This window comes from Capricornis sumatraensis, chromosome 18 (assembly GCF_032405125.1).
Source record: "Capricornis sumatraensis isolate serow.1 chromosome 18, serow.2, whole genome shotgun sequence".
In the NCBI taxonomy this organism is placed as follows: Eukaryota; Metazoa; Chordata; class Mammalia; order Artiodactyla; family Bovidae; genus Capricornis; species Capricornis sumatraensis.
The window spans coordinates 16242035-16262249 of NC_091086.1; the positions used below are offsets into that span (position 1 = coordinate 16242035).

At 47.1% G+C, this 20215-nt stretch overlaps 1 protein-coding gene across 1 annotated transcript in view; it reads right to left on the bottom strand.

Annotated features, from left to right (window-relative positions):
* The window catches only part of MAP1B (microtubule associated protein 1B), an 89063-nt gene continuing 68848 nt past the window's right edge, over positions 1-20215 (bottom strand). The window contains exons 3-7 of the mRNA XM_068990640.1: positions 18440-18522; positions 15857-15997; positions 4507-11008; positions 1438-1676; positions 1-269 (exon numbers count right to left, since the gene is read on the bottom strand). Of these exons, the coding sequence (XP_068846741.1) occupies positions 114-269; positions 1438-1676; positions 4507-11008; positions 15857-15997; positions 18440-18522 (7121 nt within the window). The 3' untranslated portion in view covers positions 1-113. The remainder of the gene's footprint in view (positions 270-1437; positions 1677-4506; positions 11009-15856; positions 15998-18439; positions 18523-20215) is intronic.

Genomic DNA, 20215 nt, shown 5'->3' on the forward strand with positions numbered 1-20215 from the left:
GCGACTTATTTAGATGAATTGACTTTTTTCTTTTTTTTTTAGAAAAGGTGGTTTCAAATCGAAGAATTTCTGGAAACAGAGTTCAAATCCTGTGGTGTGGCTGACCTTGGTTGTTACAGTTCGATCTTGCATGCAGGGAAGGATTCATCTTGCATAACCACTGTGCTGCTGCTTGCTAAAACCATGATGTTGAGGTCCTGCTGTTTCTCATGGGTCTCCTGGTACCATTCCCTCATCACTTCTGAGTCATGAGTCGGGATCAGGGTCACCTGCAGGGAGGGAGAAAACAGCTGCTGAAGAGCAGAACCAGAAATGGGGTGGGGAAAAAATAGAACAGCAGTAAGGTATTAGACCATTAGAAAAAGAAAGGGAATGAGAAAAATATTCTATTCTCCTTAGAAAATCCAAAGGACTTTTCAACTTACATTTTCTAGGAACCAGCATAAAGCTGCTAAAAAATTAGTTTTCCTGGGGCAGCTGAAGACTAGAACCAAAAGCGAGTCATGACTAGCCAGTTAGTTCACCTGTATCAGTCTTCAGTTCTTTAGCGTTATGAGAAGTTCTTCCGTTAACGTGGAATTTCTTGTATTTTCTTTAACACACTGATAGATTTACATTAAAGATACTGCATATTTAAAACAAAGGGGCTTTAGTTATTAAAACAGCCGAAAACCTTCTAATTGCGTGTTAACTAACATTTCATCGTGAGAGCAAAGATTTATGTCTTTAGTTTGTGTGTGTGGTTGGGCACAGAGGAATGGGGTGGGTAAGTGATTACTAGCTTAAATTCTACCTAGTATTCAGTAAGAGGCCACTGAGTGCTTCTCATTAGATTTATGATGAAATAACCAGGATTTCTATTTAATGTTATGAAAATACAGTTTACTAGATCACTATACAAAACCATAAGTAAAACTTAAATAAAATCCATAGCTGAACTAATGAGTGGTTTATGGCTCATTCCAATGTTCGGGAGTTGGGAGTGTCCTGCTGAGGACCACTTTCAGCAATGCTCCTCCTGCAGAATCTCATGTGGACAGCTGATTTTCTAAATGGCCATATCTCTAGCTTTTGTCTACTTGGAAAAGACGAGTAAAGGCTAATCTTTATCCATCTCACGTGTAAATATGACACTTGGTTACATTGCTTATTCTTGGTATGTGAAGGGTGTGTAATCTTGGGCCCACTCTGCAGATTATGCTTTAGGGTGGTAAAGTGGCATTCCTCCAAGTCCATGGTGGCTGGTGGCAAGAATACTTTTAGACCAGCTTGTGTGTGTGAAATCCACTGTGTCCAAGTGCGCACTGTGTTCCAGTGCGGCAGGCCCCCTGGGCACCTCATGGGGATCCACGGTGGTGCCTCATTAAACACGGTCCCCTCCCACTGCCTCCAGACACAGCTCCATGTGTTGTGCAGACACCGTCCTGGAACTCTTACCTGCATGTTGCTGCCCCACTGGGCTTTCCCTTCCAGCAAGGCATCCAGGACAGCCCGGCTGGGCTCCTCAGCAGCAGGGTCGTTCCCACTCACCACGTAGTAGGACGACCTCACTCTCTTGAAAAATTCAACGTCGACATTCTTACTATTGCTATGGTTGGGAATATAGCATAGGTCCAGGTACACAGGGGGACCTGGGGGCACAGCTGAGGGTTTGGACGTCTTGGTGGTTCCTGGCCCTTCAGTAAACAAAAACAGAGAAGGCCAGGGTCACAAAAATGCGAAGAGACTCATCTGTCCAGCACACCTTCCCTACTTATTCCCAAGAAGGCGCTCTGGGCCATGGGAGGGGGTGTGGGCATTACCCTCTCTGACAGAGGGCATTTGACACTGGCAGTTTGAGACAGCATCACCTGGCTATTTATCATCTCAGGAGAAATGAAGGATGGGGTGTTTCCCTTTGTGGACAATTCATTAGCAGTTAAGAAGAGTTGCCAAGGCTTTCCCCAAAGATAGAACCAGACGGTAACACTCCTAAAAGAGCTGCTAGTGTGTCTTTTAATTTGAAATGTGATCTAAGAAATAGATTTTAAAGGACAAAGGAAAGCATCTGCATTTGGTAAAGCACAGTTAAACCATCTTAGTAATTCACGTTAGGATTTCATTTAAAAGCAATTTGGCCCACAGCTGAATATTATCCCCTCACATTTGATCTAGCCAGTGGTCAGATCTTAATGTCATATAACCTCCAAGACCCTCAGCACCTCAGTCTCATGCATAAACTGATGAAACACTGTATTCTCTCCTTAGGACAGTCCTCTAAATGGTAGCCGTCTCTGCTTAGACAAGACTGGATACCAAACTTTAGCAACAGGAGGGTTCGGAAAGACTCTGCTTTCTCTAGCCAATCAGAACATACCGGACTGAGGTAAGGGGTATGTCACAGCCAAAATTCCCCCCAAGTCAGAAAGCCTGGGCAAAGTGAAGGTTCAGATTAATCTCAAAGTTTCTGGGTACCTTGTTTCTAGAACTGGCTTTCTGATTTGTCCTAATTAGAAGGTTGAAACATTAACGGAACTAGCATTGTAAGGCAGTGGTTCTTCCTCCTGGCCACATGATTAGAATCACTGAGCATGCTTAATACAGATGCCCTGGCTTCAGTGGGCTGTGGTAGGGCTTCACTGGCCAGGGTACCATCATTTTTTAAAAGCATCCCAGCCCATGCTAATGTGTATCTGGTTTGAGACCACTGCTGTGAAACCACTTAAAATACTAGCGAGATCCTCTATATTTAATTCTCTTGCCTTTCTCCATGGGATGTATAGAGACTGTCATCTCACAGTCAAAACCACCCATGAACTGGTTTATTTTTATTTTGGAGGGCAGGGGGTAGTGAGAATTGGCCAAACTGGTATTTGGATAAACTGAATCATTTCATGAATAGATTAACCAGGCATTATAATGAGCCTAAGCTAAAAGCCCTAAACGTATTCATGTGTAACTCTCCCAAAGAATTCTGACTTGTAGCAGAGGTTTGTGAATTACAGTTCATCTAATATTTTTAAATGCCTGCAGTTTCCACTTGCACCTTGAATCACTCCCGTTGACACCAAATGAGCATTGCTCATAGAAGCCCAAACTGAGAGAACCACTAGAAGTTGACCCAGGTTTGTTTTAAAATTAATTAATAGTGCAGTTTTGTCTTTTAAAAAAATCTGTTGGGAAGGCATCCTCAATGTAAATTCAAATTAACTCACCTTACCTCAAAATTATCTTTAAATGACCAAAAAAAAAAAAAAGTGATAAAATCAATTGTGTGGGCTATAGAGTAAGTTTCATGAGTTTGGTAGCAAATTTCAGTTGGGTTTATATCTGATTGAATGGATTTCATGTTTTCTCCTAAGTGCAAGGTCACTGTCAAGTCCTTTAGATCAAGATTTATTATCTGGTGGCTCTTTACTAATTCTAAGCATGAACAAATTCAGTTTGTTTTCCATGTGCAAATAAAAGGAAATCTGAGTCTTGAAATTGATGCTTCACGTTGCTTAAAAGTAAAAACTTGTAACTAGTACTTCCTAAAGTATACTGAATTTTAAAGTCTCAAAGGTTCATCTATCAGATTTTCCTTAATAAATCCAGAAAGTGTTGCTTATTTTTTGCTTTACATGTTTGTGAACTGTGATCTAAAACCCTCAGGTAACTATGTAAAGCAAATAAAATATATGAATTCAAATCCCTGTGATTGGTTTGAAGCAACAAAATGAAGCTGGGTCATCAGAAACCCAGACTCATCAAAAACCCAGACCATTGCCAAGAACTTGATAAGTCTTAAGAATCTTAAGTCAGGGATGCCTGCTCCTGCCAAGCTGAATTTCAACCTAAAACAAAATGTTGAGTCTGTATTAGTGAGGCAATGTGGTCAGAATGGAATAAGTAGTCTTGGATGCTCTTTTCTCAATTTGTACTGGGTACCCAGTGGTCAGTTGACCTCACTGGTTGATTAAACAGAGCACTGCCTTGAATGAAGATGCATCTCCAGCCAGGTGATTTTTTTAATTTAAAAAATGTTATCATTTTAATTAAAATATTTTTATTTTTAAAAATAGAACCTAAACCTTGGACCCATGCTGTGTATTCTAGGCTTGCCGTGGAACTCTAGTTCTCCCTAGGCCTGTGGGAGCTCCTGGCTCATGGCACCTCAGCTTGATTCTGGGGCCAGCATGGCTGAAGCTAGTGTCAACAGAATCTTCCTGAGGAGCCTGAAACACACATCCTTGGTTCTGAAGATTGAGACAAGGCTGCAGTTTTGCAAAAGGGAGCAAACCCAGGGGTCACATCTGGGAAATCAGAGCTGCCCTGGGCTATATGCTGAGCTCCCCCCAAGGCCTATGGGCTACACTGGGCGAGGCTCCCTACCTTGTGGCAAAAGAAAATGGTAAAAGGAAGGAAGAGCACTAAGCTGTGCTCTCTCACCTCCCCAGTACAAAGTCAGGTGGAAAGGCAGAGGCTGGAGCTAAAAGTAGAATTGCAGTGTCCTGTCCTGTTGGGATGCCAACACCTCCCACCTACCTGCAGTTGCCGTCTTCACCGATTTGGATGTGGAGGCGTTGGCAGCATTCTTGGTCTCCTTGTCTTTCTCTTCCCCACGTGCAGCTTTAACCTCAGGAGTGGTGGTAGTTTTGGTCGCTTTTTCCACAGATTCTTTCTTCTTAGGAGAAGCCACTCTGGACACCTTATCCGAGGACTCCTTCAAGGCCCCCGGCTTGGGTGACGCCGCAGAGGGCTTGGACTTCCCATCACCCTTCTTGACGGGGGAGGATGACTTGGTCTTGGTACCAGGCTTTTTGGTCTTGGTCTTCTCTTTCAGGTCTTTCTTCAGGGCTTTGCCCAGGTTTTGCTCGATGGCCAAGGCCTCCGGGTCCATCATGGACACATCAGGGTGGCGTGGAGAAGGGCTACGGTCCTGCATGGGGGCCGGAGGTGGATCCATGTGTTTGTAGGTGACAGTTTTATCTGTGGGGATGGTTTCCGACTCATCTTCAGAGTCAATGTTGGCATCAGCTGTGATGGAAGGGCACTCCTCAGTCTCTGGAGGGACGTCAGAGTCAGTCTGGGATGGGGCGGACTCGCTGACTGAGGTGGGAGGGGTTTCGTCACATTGTCGGCCCTGGGGCTTCCCTCCAGGAGGCGGCGGGGCGCCTCCTGACTGGGTGAGGGGCTTTTCCGATTCTTCAGTTGGCTCTTCACTGGCAAACCACTCAAGAGGATTGGGATTAATGAAGGAGGGTGAGAGCTCCGTCTTGGGATGCTTGTATTCGCAGGAGGACACAAGGCATAAGTCCACATCCTGGCGAGCCTCGGAGGGGGACTTCTTTTCTGCCGTGTAGCACTGGTCTGAAGTCTCATAGGCATACGAAGACGCCTGGGGGGCTCGAGTGATTTTCTCCGGGGTCTCATAACAGTATGCAGAGGCATCTGGGGATCGAGTGGTTGTTGTCGATGGCTCGTAGGAGTAACTTTCAGACTCAGGGAAACCGGCAGTTTTCTCAGTGGTCTCATAAGAGTAGCTGGAATCCCCAAGTGTGTGGCTGCCCTCTTCAGAATCATCATAGCCATTGCTGATGTCATCCAGGAGCCTTCGAGACCGCTCAGTCTTTTCGTAGCTGTAAGCACTCACTTCAGGGGTCCTTATGGTCTTCTCACTTATCTCATATGCGTACCCAGACTCTTCCGGGCTCCGGGTGGTCTTTTCAGTAATCTCATAGGCATAGCCACCATCTTCAGGAGTCTTGCTGGTCTTCTCCATGGTCTCATAGGAGTAGCTGCTGTCACATGGGGATTTGGTGATGCTCTCGGTCTTCTCATAGTAATAGCCACTCACATCTGGGGTCCGGGTGGTTTTCTCATAAGCCTCATAGTCATAACCTTCTTCGTCTGGGGACCTGGTGGTTGTCTCAGGCTTCTGATAGGCGTAGCTGAAGTCTCCAGGTGTCTTTCCTCCAGTATCCTTCTCCATGCCAGGTGTGGTCAAATCTCTATTCAAGGCTAGATGGTGCGGCATCGTATCAAATAACATGGAGGCACGGAAGCCATAGGGCTCTGCGGACACTGCATCCATTGGTGGGGGTGAGGCAGTGTGGCACGCTGCTGTGCTCTCTTTGACTGCAGAGGTAGAATCTGAAAAACTAGGGGAATACAAAGGAGAGGATTCTCTCGGGGTGAGTGGAGAGATATCAGATTTAGGGGAGAGCTTCTCAGCATCCAGACTTTGCACTTTTTCAGAGGTGAGTGAGGCATACAAGGATATGTCTCTGGGAGGAACAACATCGGACAGAGTATCTTCTTGGAGAGGAGATGCTATCTGAGAAGGGGTGTGAGCAGAAGAGGTGGATGGGGAAGCCTCCACCTGCGACACTGAGATGAGCTCAGAGAGATCATTATCTTGGGTGTAGGACGGCTCCTCTGTTGGTGGGATCTTATGGGATAAACTAGAGTCCTGCATGTCAGAAGGACTGTAGTCCACCTCAGTGGGCCCGTTTTCAGTGATATGAAGCATGCCTGCACCCACTGTAGGGTGATCGGGAGACTGACGACTGAAGTCCATAGCAAGGGAGTGCTCAGGGGACTCCTGGCCAAATTCAATAGACATTGAGGATTGTTCTGACCTGTGATCTTGAACTGGTGTCTGAGACTTGGCTGTTTTAGGGGAGAAGTCTGGTGGAGAAATTGACATTGGTCGTGGGCATTCTTCTTTTGATGGAGACATTTCTGTTTCCTGGAAAGTGGTGGGCGTTTGCACAACAGACACTGAAAGAGAGTCATCTACTTCAGTGGAGTGTGGGGATCCAACCTCAGCGTGCAGTGAGGGAGACACGTCATCTGTCGTTGGCTCTGGGAATGAGCTCGTAGCCACAGAAGCTGTGGAGACCGAGGCCACACCCTCCATATGAGAGTATGTGTCTTCGACTACCCCCTCATCGACAGGGGTAGCTGACTTGTCAGAGACGGTGCCTTCAGAAATGGACATCTTAGTGTCTTCTTTAAGAGATCCAAACTGACTGACATCTATTTGTGTAGGAGAAACATCTCCTCCTAACTTCCTTTCATCTAAGGTCAGTCCTGCTTGAGAACTCATGTCTTCAACATCATCAGTTTTCTTTTCTTGACCAAAGTCTTCCTTTATTGGTATAAAATCTGTGCTTTTCCCTTCCTGTTTGTCTTGGAAAAGCCCAGTGGAAGTCATGTCAGAAACTGGACTTATCTGGTCTGGAGAGGCTTCTTTTCCATCCTTTCCTTCAAAGGGGCTTTCGGTACCTCTGCCAGGAGCCTTGTCATCTGCACTTAGGAAACTTTCATATGTGGACTCGGATCCAATTAGGGGAGGGCTCCGTAATGGAGACAAAACTTTTTCAATAGGAGATTCTGAGTCAGGCACAGGTTCATCCATGGGGCTTATGGAAGCCCTTTCACTTTCATCTTTGGCATCACTGAATTCAAAGCTCACCGGGACTGCTGCTGGTTTCTCAATGACCTCTGTGGGAAGATGACTGGATTTCTCTTCAGTTGGAGATTGGTAGTATGGTGTGTGGCCAGCACTGCCAGTCACAGACTGAGATGGAGACACCACTTCCAAGGTCTTATCCTCAGGACTGGCACAGTGTTCTTCCACTACTTCTTGGGTCACCTCAGGAGACACTGGGGCAACTTCTGCCTCTGCTGAGACTTCAATCTCATTGGGTGTCAGGGAAAAGTTCACGCTACGTTCACCCAGGGGGGTCTTTTCTATGGGCGATGGCGGAGATGGACTCAGGGATGGGCTCTTGGGTGGACTGAGTTTTTCATCCAAAACTGGTGAGACGGTGTCTTTGATCTCCAGCGTGGCACCAGCTCTCACATCTTTCTCTTCAGAGTAGTAGGCATCGCGTAGAGCAGATCTGCTGAATTTGTCTTCCTCCATGGAGGAAGGTGGTGAGATGGTGGAGGCTGAAGCATTATAGTCCCTCCCATCAGTGGCATCTGTTTTTGACCCATCAGAAAGTCCATTGAGAGATGTCACAGCAGGTTTGGCATATTCCTGAGAATACAGTGAAGACTCGTATTTGGTGATGTTTACAAATTCTTGAGACGGGGACTCGGTCTCTTCATTGTTGGTCTCGTCACTCATCACGTCTCGGGGAGTAGACATCTCATCCATGGGGGTTGGCTCGCTGGATATCTCAATGGTAGACTGGGTGTAGCCGGAGGTGGCCGTGAATTCTTCAGGCTGGTCTTCCCGATTCTCCTCGTCAGAGGCAGTGGCCTCACTCTCCGAGCCTCCAGGTAAAGTCTCATCGTGAATGGAAGAGGCAGGTTCTCGGACGGGAGACTGGGCTCCCCCCGGCTTGGGGGCCGCGGTGAGGAACCCGTACTCGGCCTCGGCGCGGCTGGCCTCGGCGGCCTTGTCCACCACAGCCCTCACGTAGTCTTCCGCTTCCGCCTTTTCGGGCTCGTAGTCTTCCTCCCTGGCGTCCTCAGCTCGGTCCTCCTCTTCTGCCTCCTCCTCAGACTGCTCGGCCTCTCCCTTCTCCAGGGCCTCGTCCATGTCTTCTTCGGCTCGGTCGTCACCACTGGCCACAGACTCCCTCTTCTCCTTGACGTGCGCGTCTGCCTCAGCCTTGGCACTCTCCTCCTCCTCCGCCAGGCTGTGCTTGGAGGTGCTCACACGCACGTGGTCCTCTGCGTCCTCTTCCGGTTCCTCCGCCTCTTCGGTTTCTGCCTTCTCTTCATAGTCTCCGGTCTCAGAGGACTCCTCGAAACCTGCTCCCTCATCTTCAAATTTTTCGGTGTCCTCCACCCCCTGCTTTTCTACCGGCTCCAGCTCCTCGGGGGTCTGCTCACACTCCCCCTCCCCTTCAGTGGTGGTGATTCCCTCATCAGGGGACTCGGCGGGGCCTTTGATGACTTCGGTCTCTTTCTGGATGACATAGGCTTCGACGGGCTCAGTTTGCTTCAGTTTCTCTTCATCCTCGATCAGCTCCAGCTGAGGCTTGATGTCTTTTGTGACGTCGACCTCTTCAGCCTTCAGCTCCTCAAAGTCCTTGGTCAGATCCTCAGGGGACGACATGAGGGACCTCTCGGCCTCGAGTTCTTTGGTGGGGCCGGTGGTTGCTAACCCAGCCACGGCTGCGGCAGCGGCCACGGTGCCAAGGGCTGCAGCCGCAGCCTCTGCAGTCTTGCCTTCTTTCTTGACCACTTTAATCTTTCCCTTCTCCTTTGGCTTCCCAGCAGCCACAGACTCTTTCTTGACAGGCTCTTCCTTCTTGGGTACTTTTGGTTTTAATGCAGCCGGTTTTTTCGCTTCCGCTACAGGAGTAGGTGATTTCTTTGTGTCCTTAGGAAGTTTCTTAATTTCTTTTTTGGGTTCCTTTTCCTCCTTTTTAATTTCCTTCTTTTCCTCCTTCTTCACTTCCTTCTTGGCTTCCTTGAGTGGGGTTTCTTTCTTAACCTCTTTTTTGATTTCTTTTTTCTCTTCTTTCTTGATTTCTTTTTTGACTTCCTTTTTCACCTCTTCCTTTTTTGGTTTTTCCTCCTTCTTGACAGGTGTTTTGTCCTCCTTCTTAGCCACTTCTTTCTTTGGCTTTTCCTTTTCCTTCTCCTCTTTCTTCTCTTCGGGTTTTGGCTTTGTCTCCTTCTTCACCGTCTTCTCCTTGGCGACTTTGGGTTTGACATCTGTGCCCTGCTTCTCGGCGCCCTCAGCTTTGGCCGGGGGCAGCTCTTCTTTGCTGGGTGTCTCCTTTTCTGTCACTGGAGGTTTGGTCTCGGTTTTCACAGGTTTGTCTTTTTTCACTGTCACCTTTTCTTTGCTTTCTACTTTGGGTGCCTTTTCCAGCCCTTTTGTGACTTCAGGGGTTTCTTCTTTTGATTCCTTTCGCACAGTTTTGCTGGGGAGTGGTTTTGCGGCTGGTTTCAAACTCTCGCGGCTGTCAGCCCTCTGTTTCAGTTTTACTTGTTTCACAGCAGGGGTGGCCACCTGGCCCGTGAGATCCTTCTGGGTGGCCAGTGGCTGCTTCAGGAAGTCCAAATGTTTGAGCTTTTCCAGTCCTTCCAGGATATTGTATTGGGTGCTGTTGCCAGGAAAGAGAACTCGGATGATCTTCTCTGCAGGGTTCGCTGGATGCCACACGATCAAAGATGAGACTGACGTTAAATAGGAAATTGGGATGTCTATTTCTTGACCATTAGGCAGGATTAGTTCAGCCTTGTCTTTGTTGGTGCCAGTCCACTGCTGCATGAAATACTGCATCTCCTTGCTGTTCTTGACTGGGTTAAGCACATACATCTCCAGTTTACCAACTCCCATTTTTTGGAAAAGAATGACAGGATCGATGGTATTGCCTACACTTCTGAACAGAGGTTCTGGCTTCATGGACAATTTGTTTAGGTACTGGAGAGTGAAGCAGGCTTCTTCTATGCTTCTCTTCATCTTGATGTTTGGCTCTGGGTTTTTCAGATTTTCAGGTACATTGAGAAATACAACTCCTAAGTCAGGAGAGATGAGGTTTTTCATCCAGTCACTATTGGTGGTGGAGCCCTGAGACTGTTCCTCCTCGAGCTCTGCGATTTTCCGTTGGAGCATGCTGTTTATTCCAGGCAAATTGTCGTCCCCAATGTGGGTGAGCAGGATGGAGTCCACTCGGTCCAAGTGTCGGATGAGCTTCCAAAAGCAGGATTTTCTTTCTGAGCCTCCGTTGATGAGCATATTGAATCCATTCACTGCAAACAGTGCAGAATCGCCTCTCCCTCCTGGAAAAATGTAACAGCAGGGCTTGGAGAGCTTTAGAAATCCACCTGATGTGGGGGGTTCTAGGATGTCAAAGGGAGACGGGACTTCCACAGATTCCGAGAGATACTCAGTAAACTCAGAAAGTCCTTCCATTTCTGGCAATATAGATGCTGAGTTGAGTTTAATATTGATGAAGTCTTGGAGATTGTGTCTATCAAGATTGGAGTTTTTCCAGTCCCCTTCTTCGGGACAGAAAAGGGTTAAGCTGGCTTTGTTGGCAGGATGGGTGGTACTCAGTAATTCCCCAATCTGGGATTTTAAAAAAAAATCATAAGAAAAAAAGACAAGGTTTAAGTGACTGTCATCACTGATCCAGCCCCTCCATCTATTACTAGGTATTACAGGATCATTGGATGCACACAGGGCAAATGTCAGGTGTTGGTAGGTAAATATTTCCATACTGGTAAGCTAACAGCCTCTGTCCTGACAGCTCCTTCCATTCCCTTCTGCCTTCTCCCTGCTCCCTGCACCCCCCACCTCAGACCTCGTCACCATCTGTTCTTGCCCCGCAGGGGATCTTCAGAATTCTGCTCCACTTCTAAGGCCTATGACCGTCTGGATGATCAGTGCCTAGGTGGTTATGAAACACTTTGCACAGCACCCCTGGGTACTTGCCATGCAAAAATGCCCTTTTAAAAAGTAATAAACTATCACAGGAGAAGGCTAGGTGAGTCATTTCACCACTGATATAAAATGTTTTCTTTTATTCCACTGGGCCTGGAGCAGTCCCCAGAACTGACTTCCAGACCTGTGCCAGCACGCACGCTGGAGAGAGGGGGGCCTCAGGGGCAAAGACTGGGTGTCACAAGTGCCCATTCAACCAAGGAACAGATGAGAGCAACGAAGAAGAGCCAACAACATGTGAGTGACAAGGAAACCTGTGAATATGTCTTAGACTTGGAAACTGAGGCTTTCTCTGAAAGAATTTGGAAATCATCATCATAGCAAATGGTAGCTAGTAGAGCCCATTATACCATAAGTTCCTGAACAGGAGGAAACACATCTGTCTCTCTGTATCTCTTTATCTTCGTTTCCCCAGTATACCACCAGGTTCACTAGATGCTTGCTGAACTGTGCTGAACTTGGCCAATTCAGTACATGCTGTCCTCCTGAGGTGGACATTTGAGAAGTGACCACAACCCAAGAATACTTCTCAAGAACATTGATTGCTACCCCCCAAACTTGTTCTTACAAAAATGGATGAGAGACAGGACTGGAAGAAATACTGCTCAGATTAAAGATAGTCTTTTTTGTTAATTGCCTTTTCTAATTAAGTGCAGGCATACTGGAAGAGGAAGGAAGATATAGGAAATAAGTGACTATGCAGATAATATTAATGAAATAAGAGTGCAATTTCTAAGCCATACCCTACTAACTACATTTCCTTTTGATTAAATTATGTGTTTGGCTAATGAGGAAATACAGCAGAAAGCATATCTCTGGGATTTAGCAAGATGTTTCAAAGGATCTCTGAACATTGTGACAGTAGCTGAATTTATAGCTGCTGGTTTGCGTCAACCTGGAAAGCGGTCTGTGATGGGCTCATTTATGTCCTGTTGGTACTGATTTGAATGGTGGAGGCAGGCTTATCAGATCTGTGGATAGCATGAAAACAGGAGGCCTTGGAAATGTGGGATGGCAGAATTGAGAAAGTTAGAAAAGCTCTTGACATTGGAATGATGATGGCTAAGTCAACTCTTAATGGAGGCATTCTAAGGGATAAATGTAAAGTTCAATAAACCAGCTCAGAAAGCAGGATTGGGAGAAGCGGGGGGGGCGTATCAACAATATCCATAGAAAATACTCAGGGATTTTAGTTGACAGTGAAGTGCCTTTATCATAAGGCTTAAAGAAGCTTAAATCTCAAGGCTCCTCAGTGGTCTGGTCCCCTCCCAAAGTCCTGTACTTAATTGTGTATCAATGATTTTCTTCTTTTTCTTAAAGGGAGCTCCCCCTAAAAAAAATTATGTTAATTACAGAGCTCCTCAGAGCCTCCCTTCTTCATTGACATTTAATTGTGGATGGTGATGGTCAAAAGTTACTTTTAGACTTATTGAAGATTGTATTGAAAACTACAGAAGTCACTAACTCTCACAATCCCCGGAGTTTGGTATCCAGTGTGTGTCATAACGTTTTAGACAAACTGGACCAAAAACAAACTAAAATCGCTGGTTCCTTCTCCTTGGCCTCAGCCTCTAAATGCTAGACCTGGGCCCCTTTCTCTGCTAACACATTTCTCCCTTTAGATTATGTCATCTGTTTTCTAATGTGCTGATGGCTTCCACATTAACATCTCCAGCCCACTCTTTATTCCCCAAGCTCTGGACTCCTGTATGTAATTGTCTGATAATAGTGCCAAGACTGAGCTCCTGAATTTCACCCATCTCCACCTCTGTGCCTCCTTCCTACCAGCGGACAGTGATCAGAGAATGTAAGAAACTTTTAATATCTTGTTTTATGAAGAACACTGAGTAGAACTGAGAATGGTAAATCTGGAGGGGAAAAAAATTGGCAGTAAAGGGTGTCTAAGATCTAAGACACTGTCAGGTGGAAAAGGGATCACATTCCTTCCTTGAAGATAGGATGAGACATATAAGGAAAAACTTTCCAACAGAGAGACTGAAAAATGTCCCCAGGAGATGGTGACTTCACCATCCTCCCCTTGCAGGAAGGGATAGATTAGCCAGATGACTGTTCTATCTGTAGGTTCTGGTTTTGTAGTTGATCACCAATGACTAAGACTCCCCAAAGCTGAAGCTTAAAATGTACCCGATAATTCTGTTATTCAGCCCATTTATTTTTAGCTATTCTTGCTTTTTTTTTTTTTTAAGTGTCATTTTTGTTTTTGCCAAATTGTGTTTCTGGTTTCTCTGGAGTGACTAGTATGTTTCAAGGACTAAGTAAAAGGAACAAAAGTAGACACCAAAGGGCCTTTAAGATCCATTAGTTATTGAGTCATTCTGGCCTCAAAACCTTTTCCCAAGGCAACAATAAGGATCAGAGCTCTAAAAAGCCGCTAACCATTGGCCTAGTCCCATGGTTTCCAATCTACTTTGGCTATGTCATCCTTTCTCCAAAGTCCAGAATGCAAAGAAGATAAAGGCCCAGGTGCTCTGGTTGGATCAAGGGGAAGAAAGTAAATTCAACCGTATGTATTCCCCTTTTCCTGTCTTCCCACAGCACCCCGATACCACTGACCTAGTCTGTAAGGGAAAATCCTAGAGATCTTTTCATGTGTGTTAAGCAACAGTGTTCACAACACTGTGCCTTATTTAAAGACATTTGGGGTCCAGATGGGTGGGTTGTGATGCCTCCAGATTTAAAATTCCAGCAGTGACAAACCCTTTCCTTTACATATGTCCTCAATTCCATTTAACTGCCCAAAAGACAAACCCATGACACAGGGGTAGAAACTGACCTGGAACAGGAAGGCAGGAGCGGCACCCATGTGCACATAAATAAGCTGAGGGTGCAGGACTGAACCCAACACGGGGAAGCCAGTCAACGGCCCGCCTGCACATGGCACTGGGCCCTGGGGCTGGCTCCAGGCCCCTGCAGCCCTGTCTCGCCAAGGTGCTGACAGTGTGTGTGACCTCCTAGCTACCAGACAAACCCACAACATGAACCTGGGGACACAATCCTGCAAAAGACTCTGACTTTACGGTGCTCATCCACCCATCTCAGGGCAGGGGGCAGAGGGAGACAGTGCCCTGCCTTGGGCTTCTCAATGCCACAGAACAAGGTTGTGCCGGGCCATTCCTAGATGTGGGTGCCACAGATACAAGACTATCAAGACACGCAGCCTGCACTCCAGCAGCCCTGGAGGAAGACAGTGGACAGCTCTGCAGAGACACAGGGCGCAGGCCTCCCTTGTGAGGAGGCAATGGCGGGACCAGCTGTAGGGAGAGCCTGGGCTATCTGCCTTGGGACCCAGATGACATCACAGCTTCTGAAAGCCGGAGCTTCAAATGCCAAGTGAAATGTTCCTTTTTATTTTTCCCCAGTGAGTGCAGAAACACAGTGATGTCATCCCACCAGTCTTTTTACAAAAAGCCTCCAGGTGAGCCTAATGAAGCCTATTTACAGCTCTTGCCAGTGATGGAAAGCACACAGAGACCTCTCTGTGATTTGCGGGGCCCAAGGAAGATTAAATGCAGAAAGACAGATGGCCCTTCCCAACACCCCCGAGACTAAGAGGCTGCTCTCTCAGGAAGTTCCCAGGAAGATGGTTTTAAATAGATGCTGTAACTCCTCCTGTCAGCACGTCCCTCGACCTCTCACTGTAGAAGTCTGCTATCAGCTACAGGCAGCCCTAAGCGGCTACGCTGACAGCCTTGAGTTGTCGCTCTAACTAGGAGACAGAGGTGCGTTATTTTGGAAAGAGAAGCTTCCCAACCAGATAAAATTCTCAAGCAGAAATAACCAAATTAAAATCTTTGATCTGATTTGACCAAATAATACTATCATCCTGTTAGTTTCAATACTTCATCATGTATCACCTCGAGTAAGATATACTCGTTAGAAGTGTTAATGCTCAGGCTTCAGTCCAGCTACTCTAATCCTCTTTCTCTTGGGGCATGGATGTGTCCTATGGACGCACCCCATTTTCCTACCTGCCTCCTTTCTTGGGCTACTCAAGCAGCCCAAGCTCAAATACTGGAGCCAGGCATTAAGAGAAATCAGAAATAATTTGACCAGGAAAAGTAAGTTACATGCACTGAAAGAGACCAAGGCAGTTAAATACTACCCCTAAAGAGATCTTTGGAGTATTCTTTCAGAAAACAGGCAACCTGGGCTTTCTTGTGGACTCTGACATTCCGAGTTCCTCCATCATCGCTACCATCTGTAAAATGATGACTGTTCCAACCCCCACCTCCATCGGGCAATCAGAATGGTTCCAATTAATTATATACATGAGTGCTCTAAATTCCTCTGGTGATGAGCCACAGGACCCTGCACCACGTGGTTTTGCTTATTTCAAAGGAGTAGGACACCCCATCCCCTCCTCCTATCTCCCGTGAATGCTTTCAAAGATCAGCCTAAGGCGACAATAACCGAGCAACTGTAAGACGTGGATACTACCAGACAGGAGCCTACCTCTTGATCGGTGAAAATCTCTATGAAGTTCTGGAAGGAAAAAGAGCCGGACTGGAGAATGAGCTCTCCGGTATTCTCAAAGCACTGCCCCGTCAGCACGAGCAGCTTGTGTCGGGCGGCATCCGTGATCATTAAGCGCACCTGAAACAAAGCATGGGGCGCACTGAGCTGTGGTGGGCGCTGGCCTCCCACCCGCAGGACCGGGCTGGCCCTTGGAGCACTTCAGGTTCCCAACCAACAAGAATCCCGCACTTCCCGGTCTTCACACCACCCTGGCGTGTTGAACAGAGCCAGTGCCTGCAATCACCAGCTGCCCATGTATGCCCTTTTCCAAGTCTGGCTATGACTGAGACAGTAGCGGTAGCTGACTTTCTCCCCTCGGTTTCCATGTCTTTTCAAAGCAGTCTCCACAGCTGGCAACCATTTATTGCACAGTTGTGCCTGCTGGCAGTGTGCAGTCTGTGAGACACGAATATCTCACAGGCTGACTCACCAAGTTCAGGGCAGGTTCCCCAACTGCTGCCTCAGGAATCAGAGGGCTTCAAGGAAGGCTTCAAGGAAGGCCCCAAGTCAGCCCCTCCCACCCAGGACCCCTTTCCTGCCAAGCCGACACAGCTCCAAAAGCAGTCTCCACTGGCATCAGGAAGGTGCCTGACACTGAACTTGAACATAAACAAAAGGCCACCCTGATTGGGAATCTTTTAAACAGATTTGTGAACCATTTGCACGAAAGGACTCTCTGTTCTTTTAAATGGCAGGGAGCCAGCCTGTCCTTCAGCAGAACCACTGCTCCAAGCACCAAGGTTATGCGTTCTAAGCCCAACTCAGTTCAGCACAAAGTGACTGCCAGGCATCATGCGAGGCACTAGGGGAGGGATAAAAAGTAAACAGGACGTGACCCACTGTCCCCACGAACCCCACAGTCCAAGGAACCACACATGTACCGAAGTCACTGTTCCAGCCCCATCTGTTCCACAGGTGAACCTGGGCTCTGCAAAGAAATTCCTTATTTTTTCCTTCTCCATTTCTCACAGGCGATATGCCTGTACATATATTCAGCCTCCAGCTTTTTCCCAAGTTGTCTCTACTTTCTGATTCTAATAGCCAGGGAGACCACTAGTGCATCATTTGCCTCAATCTTGTACCTTCATGGATTGTCAAAGAGGTCCTGCTCAACCAGAGAAGACGACATGGGATCAAAGCAGGCTATGTGACAACAGCCAAAAAGGGCAAACAACCCAAATGTCCATCAACTGATGCATGGATAAATAAACATGGTGTACTTGTACACTGGAATAGTATTCTGTCATAAAAAGGAATGAGGTACTGATATAGGCTACACATGGATGACTCTGGAAAATACTATATTAATTAAGTAAACTCAACACAAAAGGCCACAGATCGTATGATTCCATTATCTGAAATATTCAGAACAGGAAAATCCATAGAGGTAAAAAGTAGATTAATGGTTGCCAGAGGTTATGGGGGGGATGGTGACTGCTAATGGGCTTGGGATTTTGGGGGGTGATGGATATGTTCAGGAATCAGATGTTGATGACAGTTCCACAATATTATGACTATACTAAACTCCAATGAACTGCATACTTTAAAAGGATGGATTTTATGGGTGTGAATTGTATCTCAATCTAAAAAAAGAAAACAATCTACAGTCACAGAGATGCTCAGTGTGGGCAAAAGAAAGGCCATGGATAGAGGAGGTGCCTGGGTCTGCGGCTATTCTGACATCCAAGAAAGCAGTTCAACCTCAAAGGTGCTAAATTGCAGTAAAGGCCCTGGGAAATGGAGATGCATCAATTCCTCTGGCCTGGGAGACCAAAGATTCTTGGTGTTAGCCTACTGATCTTACAGTAGGCTCTGAAATACCCAGTTACTCTCTCTGGCAAGAGTTTTATATGGTGGTAATAAAAACAAGAAGAACGGCCAGCACTGATGTTTTGGTTGCCATGTGCCATGCCATGTTCTACTCACGCGACACTTCTGGACACATCACTAAACGCAAGCGCTATTATCATCTTCATTTCACAAAGACAGAAACGGAGACAGAGATGGTCAATAACTTGCCCAAGGCGACCTGCTAGTGGGTGGCAGAACCCAGTCAGTCTGGCGGCAGAGCCCATATTCCTGACTGCTGTGCTATCCTGGCTTCCAACTGTGACCAGGGGGTGGGCAGGATGTGCTGAGAGAGCTTGTGTCTGAGAAGCCTTTTTCCTCCACATTTGGGTCACAGCCGTCTCAGCCTGAAGGCTTGCGTTTAATCACCCTGCGACATCCCAGCCAGACTCCGTACCAGCAGCACGCCTGCTGGGTACCCCCAGCATTCCATACCCCTCACCTCTACAGAACCCTACGGTCTGGCCAGTGTCCTCCACTCCGTCCTGATTGAAAGGGGCAGTCTCAGGTGGTGCTGATGCAGAGAACCAGCCTCTGGCTAGGGACACAGACGCATCCCTGGACCCAGCACTTGCTCCCCCCGGCCTTGTCCCTCTTCACCAACTGCCCCATCCCCTCGCATCAGCTGGGGCTCTGTCCACTGTGTGAGGCTCCACAGATCCCCATGCTTACCTCAGTGCTGACGGCTTCATCTGAGGGGTTGATCAGGACCACTGTTTCTAAAACGTCACTTCGGTGATGAAGGATCTTTTGTCCTGCAGGCACAGAAACACAGACAAAAGAAGAGACCTTTAGCTTTTTCCGGATTAAAACCACCCCGCCTGCCTCTGGAACAGCAGAGGCATTGCTGCTCAGGGTACCAAGGCTCTCCGCTGTCCTGGGAAACACAATGGGTGTTACTAAACAAGGGTGTAGCCCCGGCAGGCTCCTCCCGAGCTGGGTCTGTGTGGTCTGGGGCTCTGCCGGCTCTCACAACCCTCTAGTTGTCAGGCTTGATCGTCAGGCTGCCTGTGTGTGAAGGGCGGGTTTCATCTGAGACAAGGGGTGGATGCCAGGAAAACTCAACGGGGCTCTCCACATCCCCTTTCTCATGGTAATTGGGGATGTTTCTCCGTATCAGCCTTTCTTCTGGTGAGAACAGTGCTGAGATTAATTAGGAGCCTTACTGTGAAATGAATGACATCCAGAAACCCAAGCTAACAATTAGCCCAACAAGCAGAATGGCTGTCTGAGGAGGGTTATAGTCTGCTGCAGTATTTATTCATTAATTCACTCCTGGAAAACTACAGGAACTGTGAGCAAATAAAGAGGGAAGAACAACTCTCCCTTGGGACAGGGCGGACCAAAAAAAAAGCAAAGTGGATGAAGAACATGAGACCAAGGTGATGGGAGAATGAAGGAGCCTGTCTAAGAAGGGCTGAAATCCTTGCAGGACTTCCGGCTCCACATCCCTGGCTCCCCACACCTGAAAGGTTTCAGGAACAGCATGTGGCTGAAGCCCCCTCCAGCAGGGGTGGTCTGGGACCTACGGAGGACGTCCTACAAGCCTGTCCTTCCTCAGACAGTGAGATGAAAGGGGTCAGGCGGACGTGTGGTCAGGGTGGGTGATGCATGCACTGGCAGTGGGTGACGGAGCAGAAGGGTGTCCCTCAGCCAGCCAGCCGGGAGACGTGGCTGGGGGTAGACAAGGGAGGACAACAAAACTCTGGTGGCAGGAGGAGATGGAACGGAGTCTGAGGGAGACAGACGGCAGAGGACAGAATGACGGAAAAGCAGCTGCTTTCCAGGAAAACATCAACCACTCTTCCAAAAGTTAACACAGAATCTCTACATGGCCTAACAGTTCCATTTTTCAGTGGACTGAAGTATTAGGTTGGCCAAAAAGTTTGTTTGGATTTTTCTGTACCACCTTATGGGAAATCCCAAATGAACTTTTTGGCCAATCCAATAAGAACTCGAAAAGGTACTTGTATATCGATGTTCACTGCAGCCTTATTCAAGATAGCCAAAAAGTGGGGCCCACCCAGGTGTCTACCAGTGGATGACTGGATAAGCAAACAAATTATGGTTTCTCCGTTCAGTGCAGTATGACTCAGCCATAAAAAGGAACGAAGTTCTGATTGTTGAACCAATGTGAACCTTGAAAACATTATGCCAAGTGAAATTCACTAAAGGACAAATAACTATATGATTCCATTTACATGAACTACCTAGAACAGGCTAATTCACAGTCAGAGAGCAAATCAAAGATTTACCAGAGGCAGAGGAGGTGGGGATGTGGAGTGACTGCTTCATGAGCACAAGTGTCTCTTTGGGGTGATCAAAAAGTTTGGGGAAAAGCAATGATATTGCATAACACTGTGAATGTAACTAATGCCATCTAGAAATCGTTACAATGACAAATTTTATATTTTTATATATTTTACCAGAAATTCTTAAAAAATAACA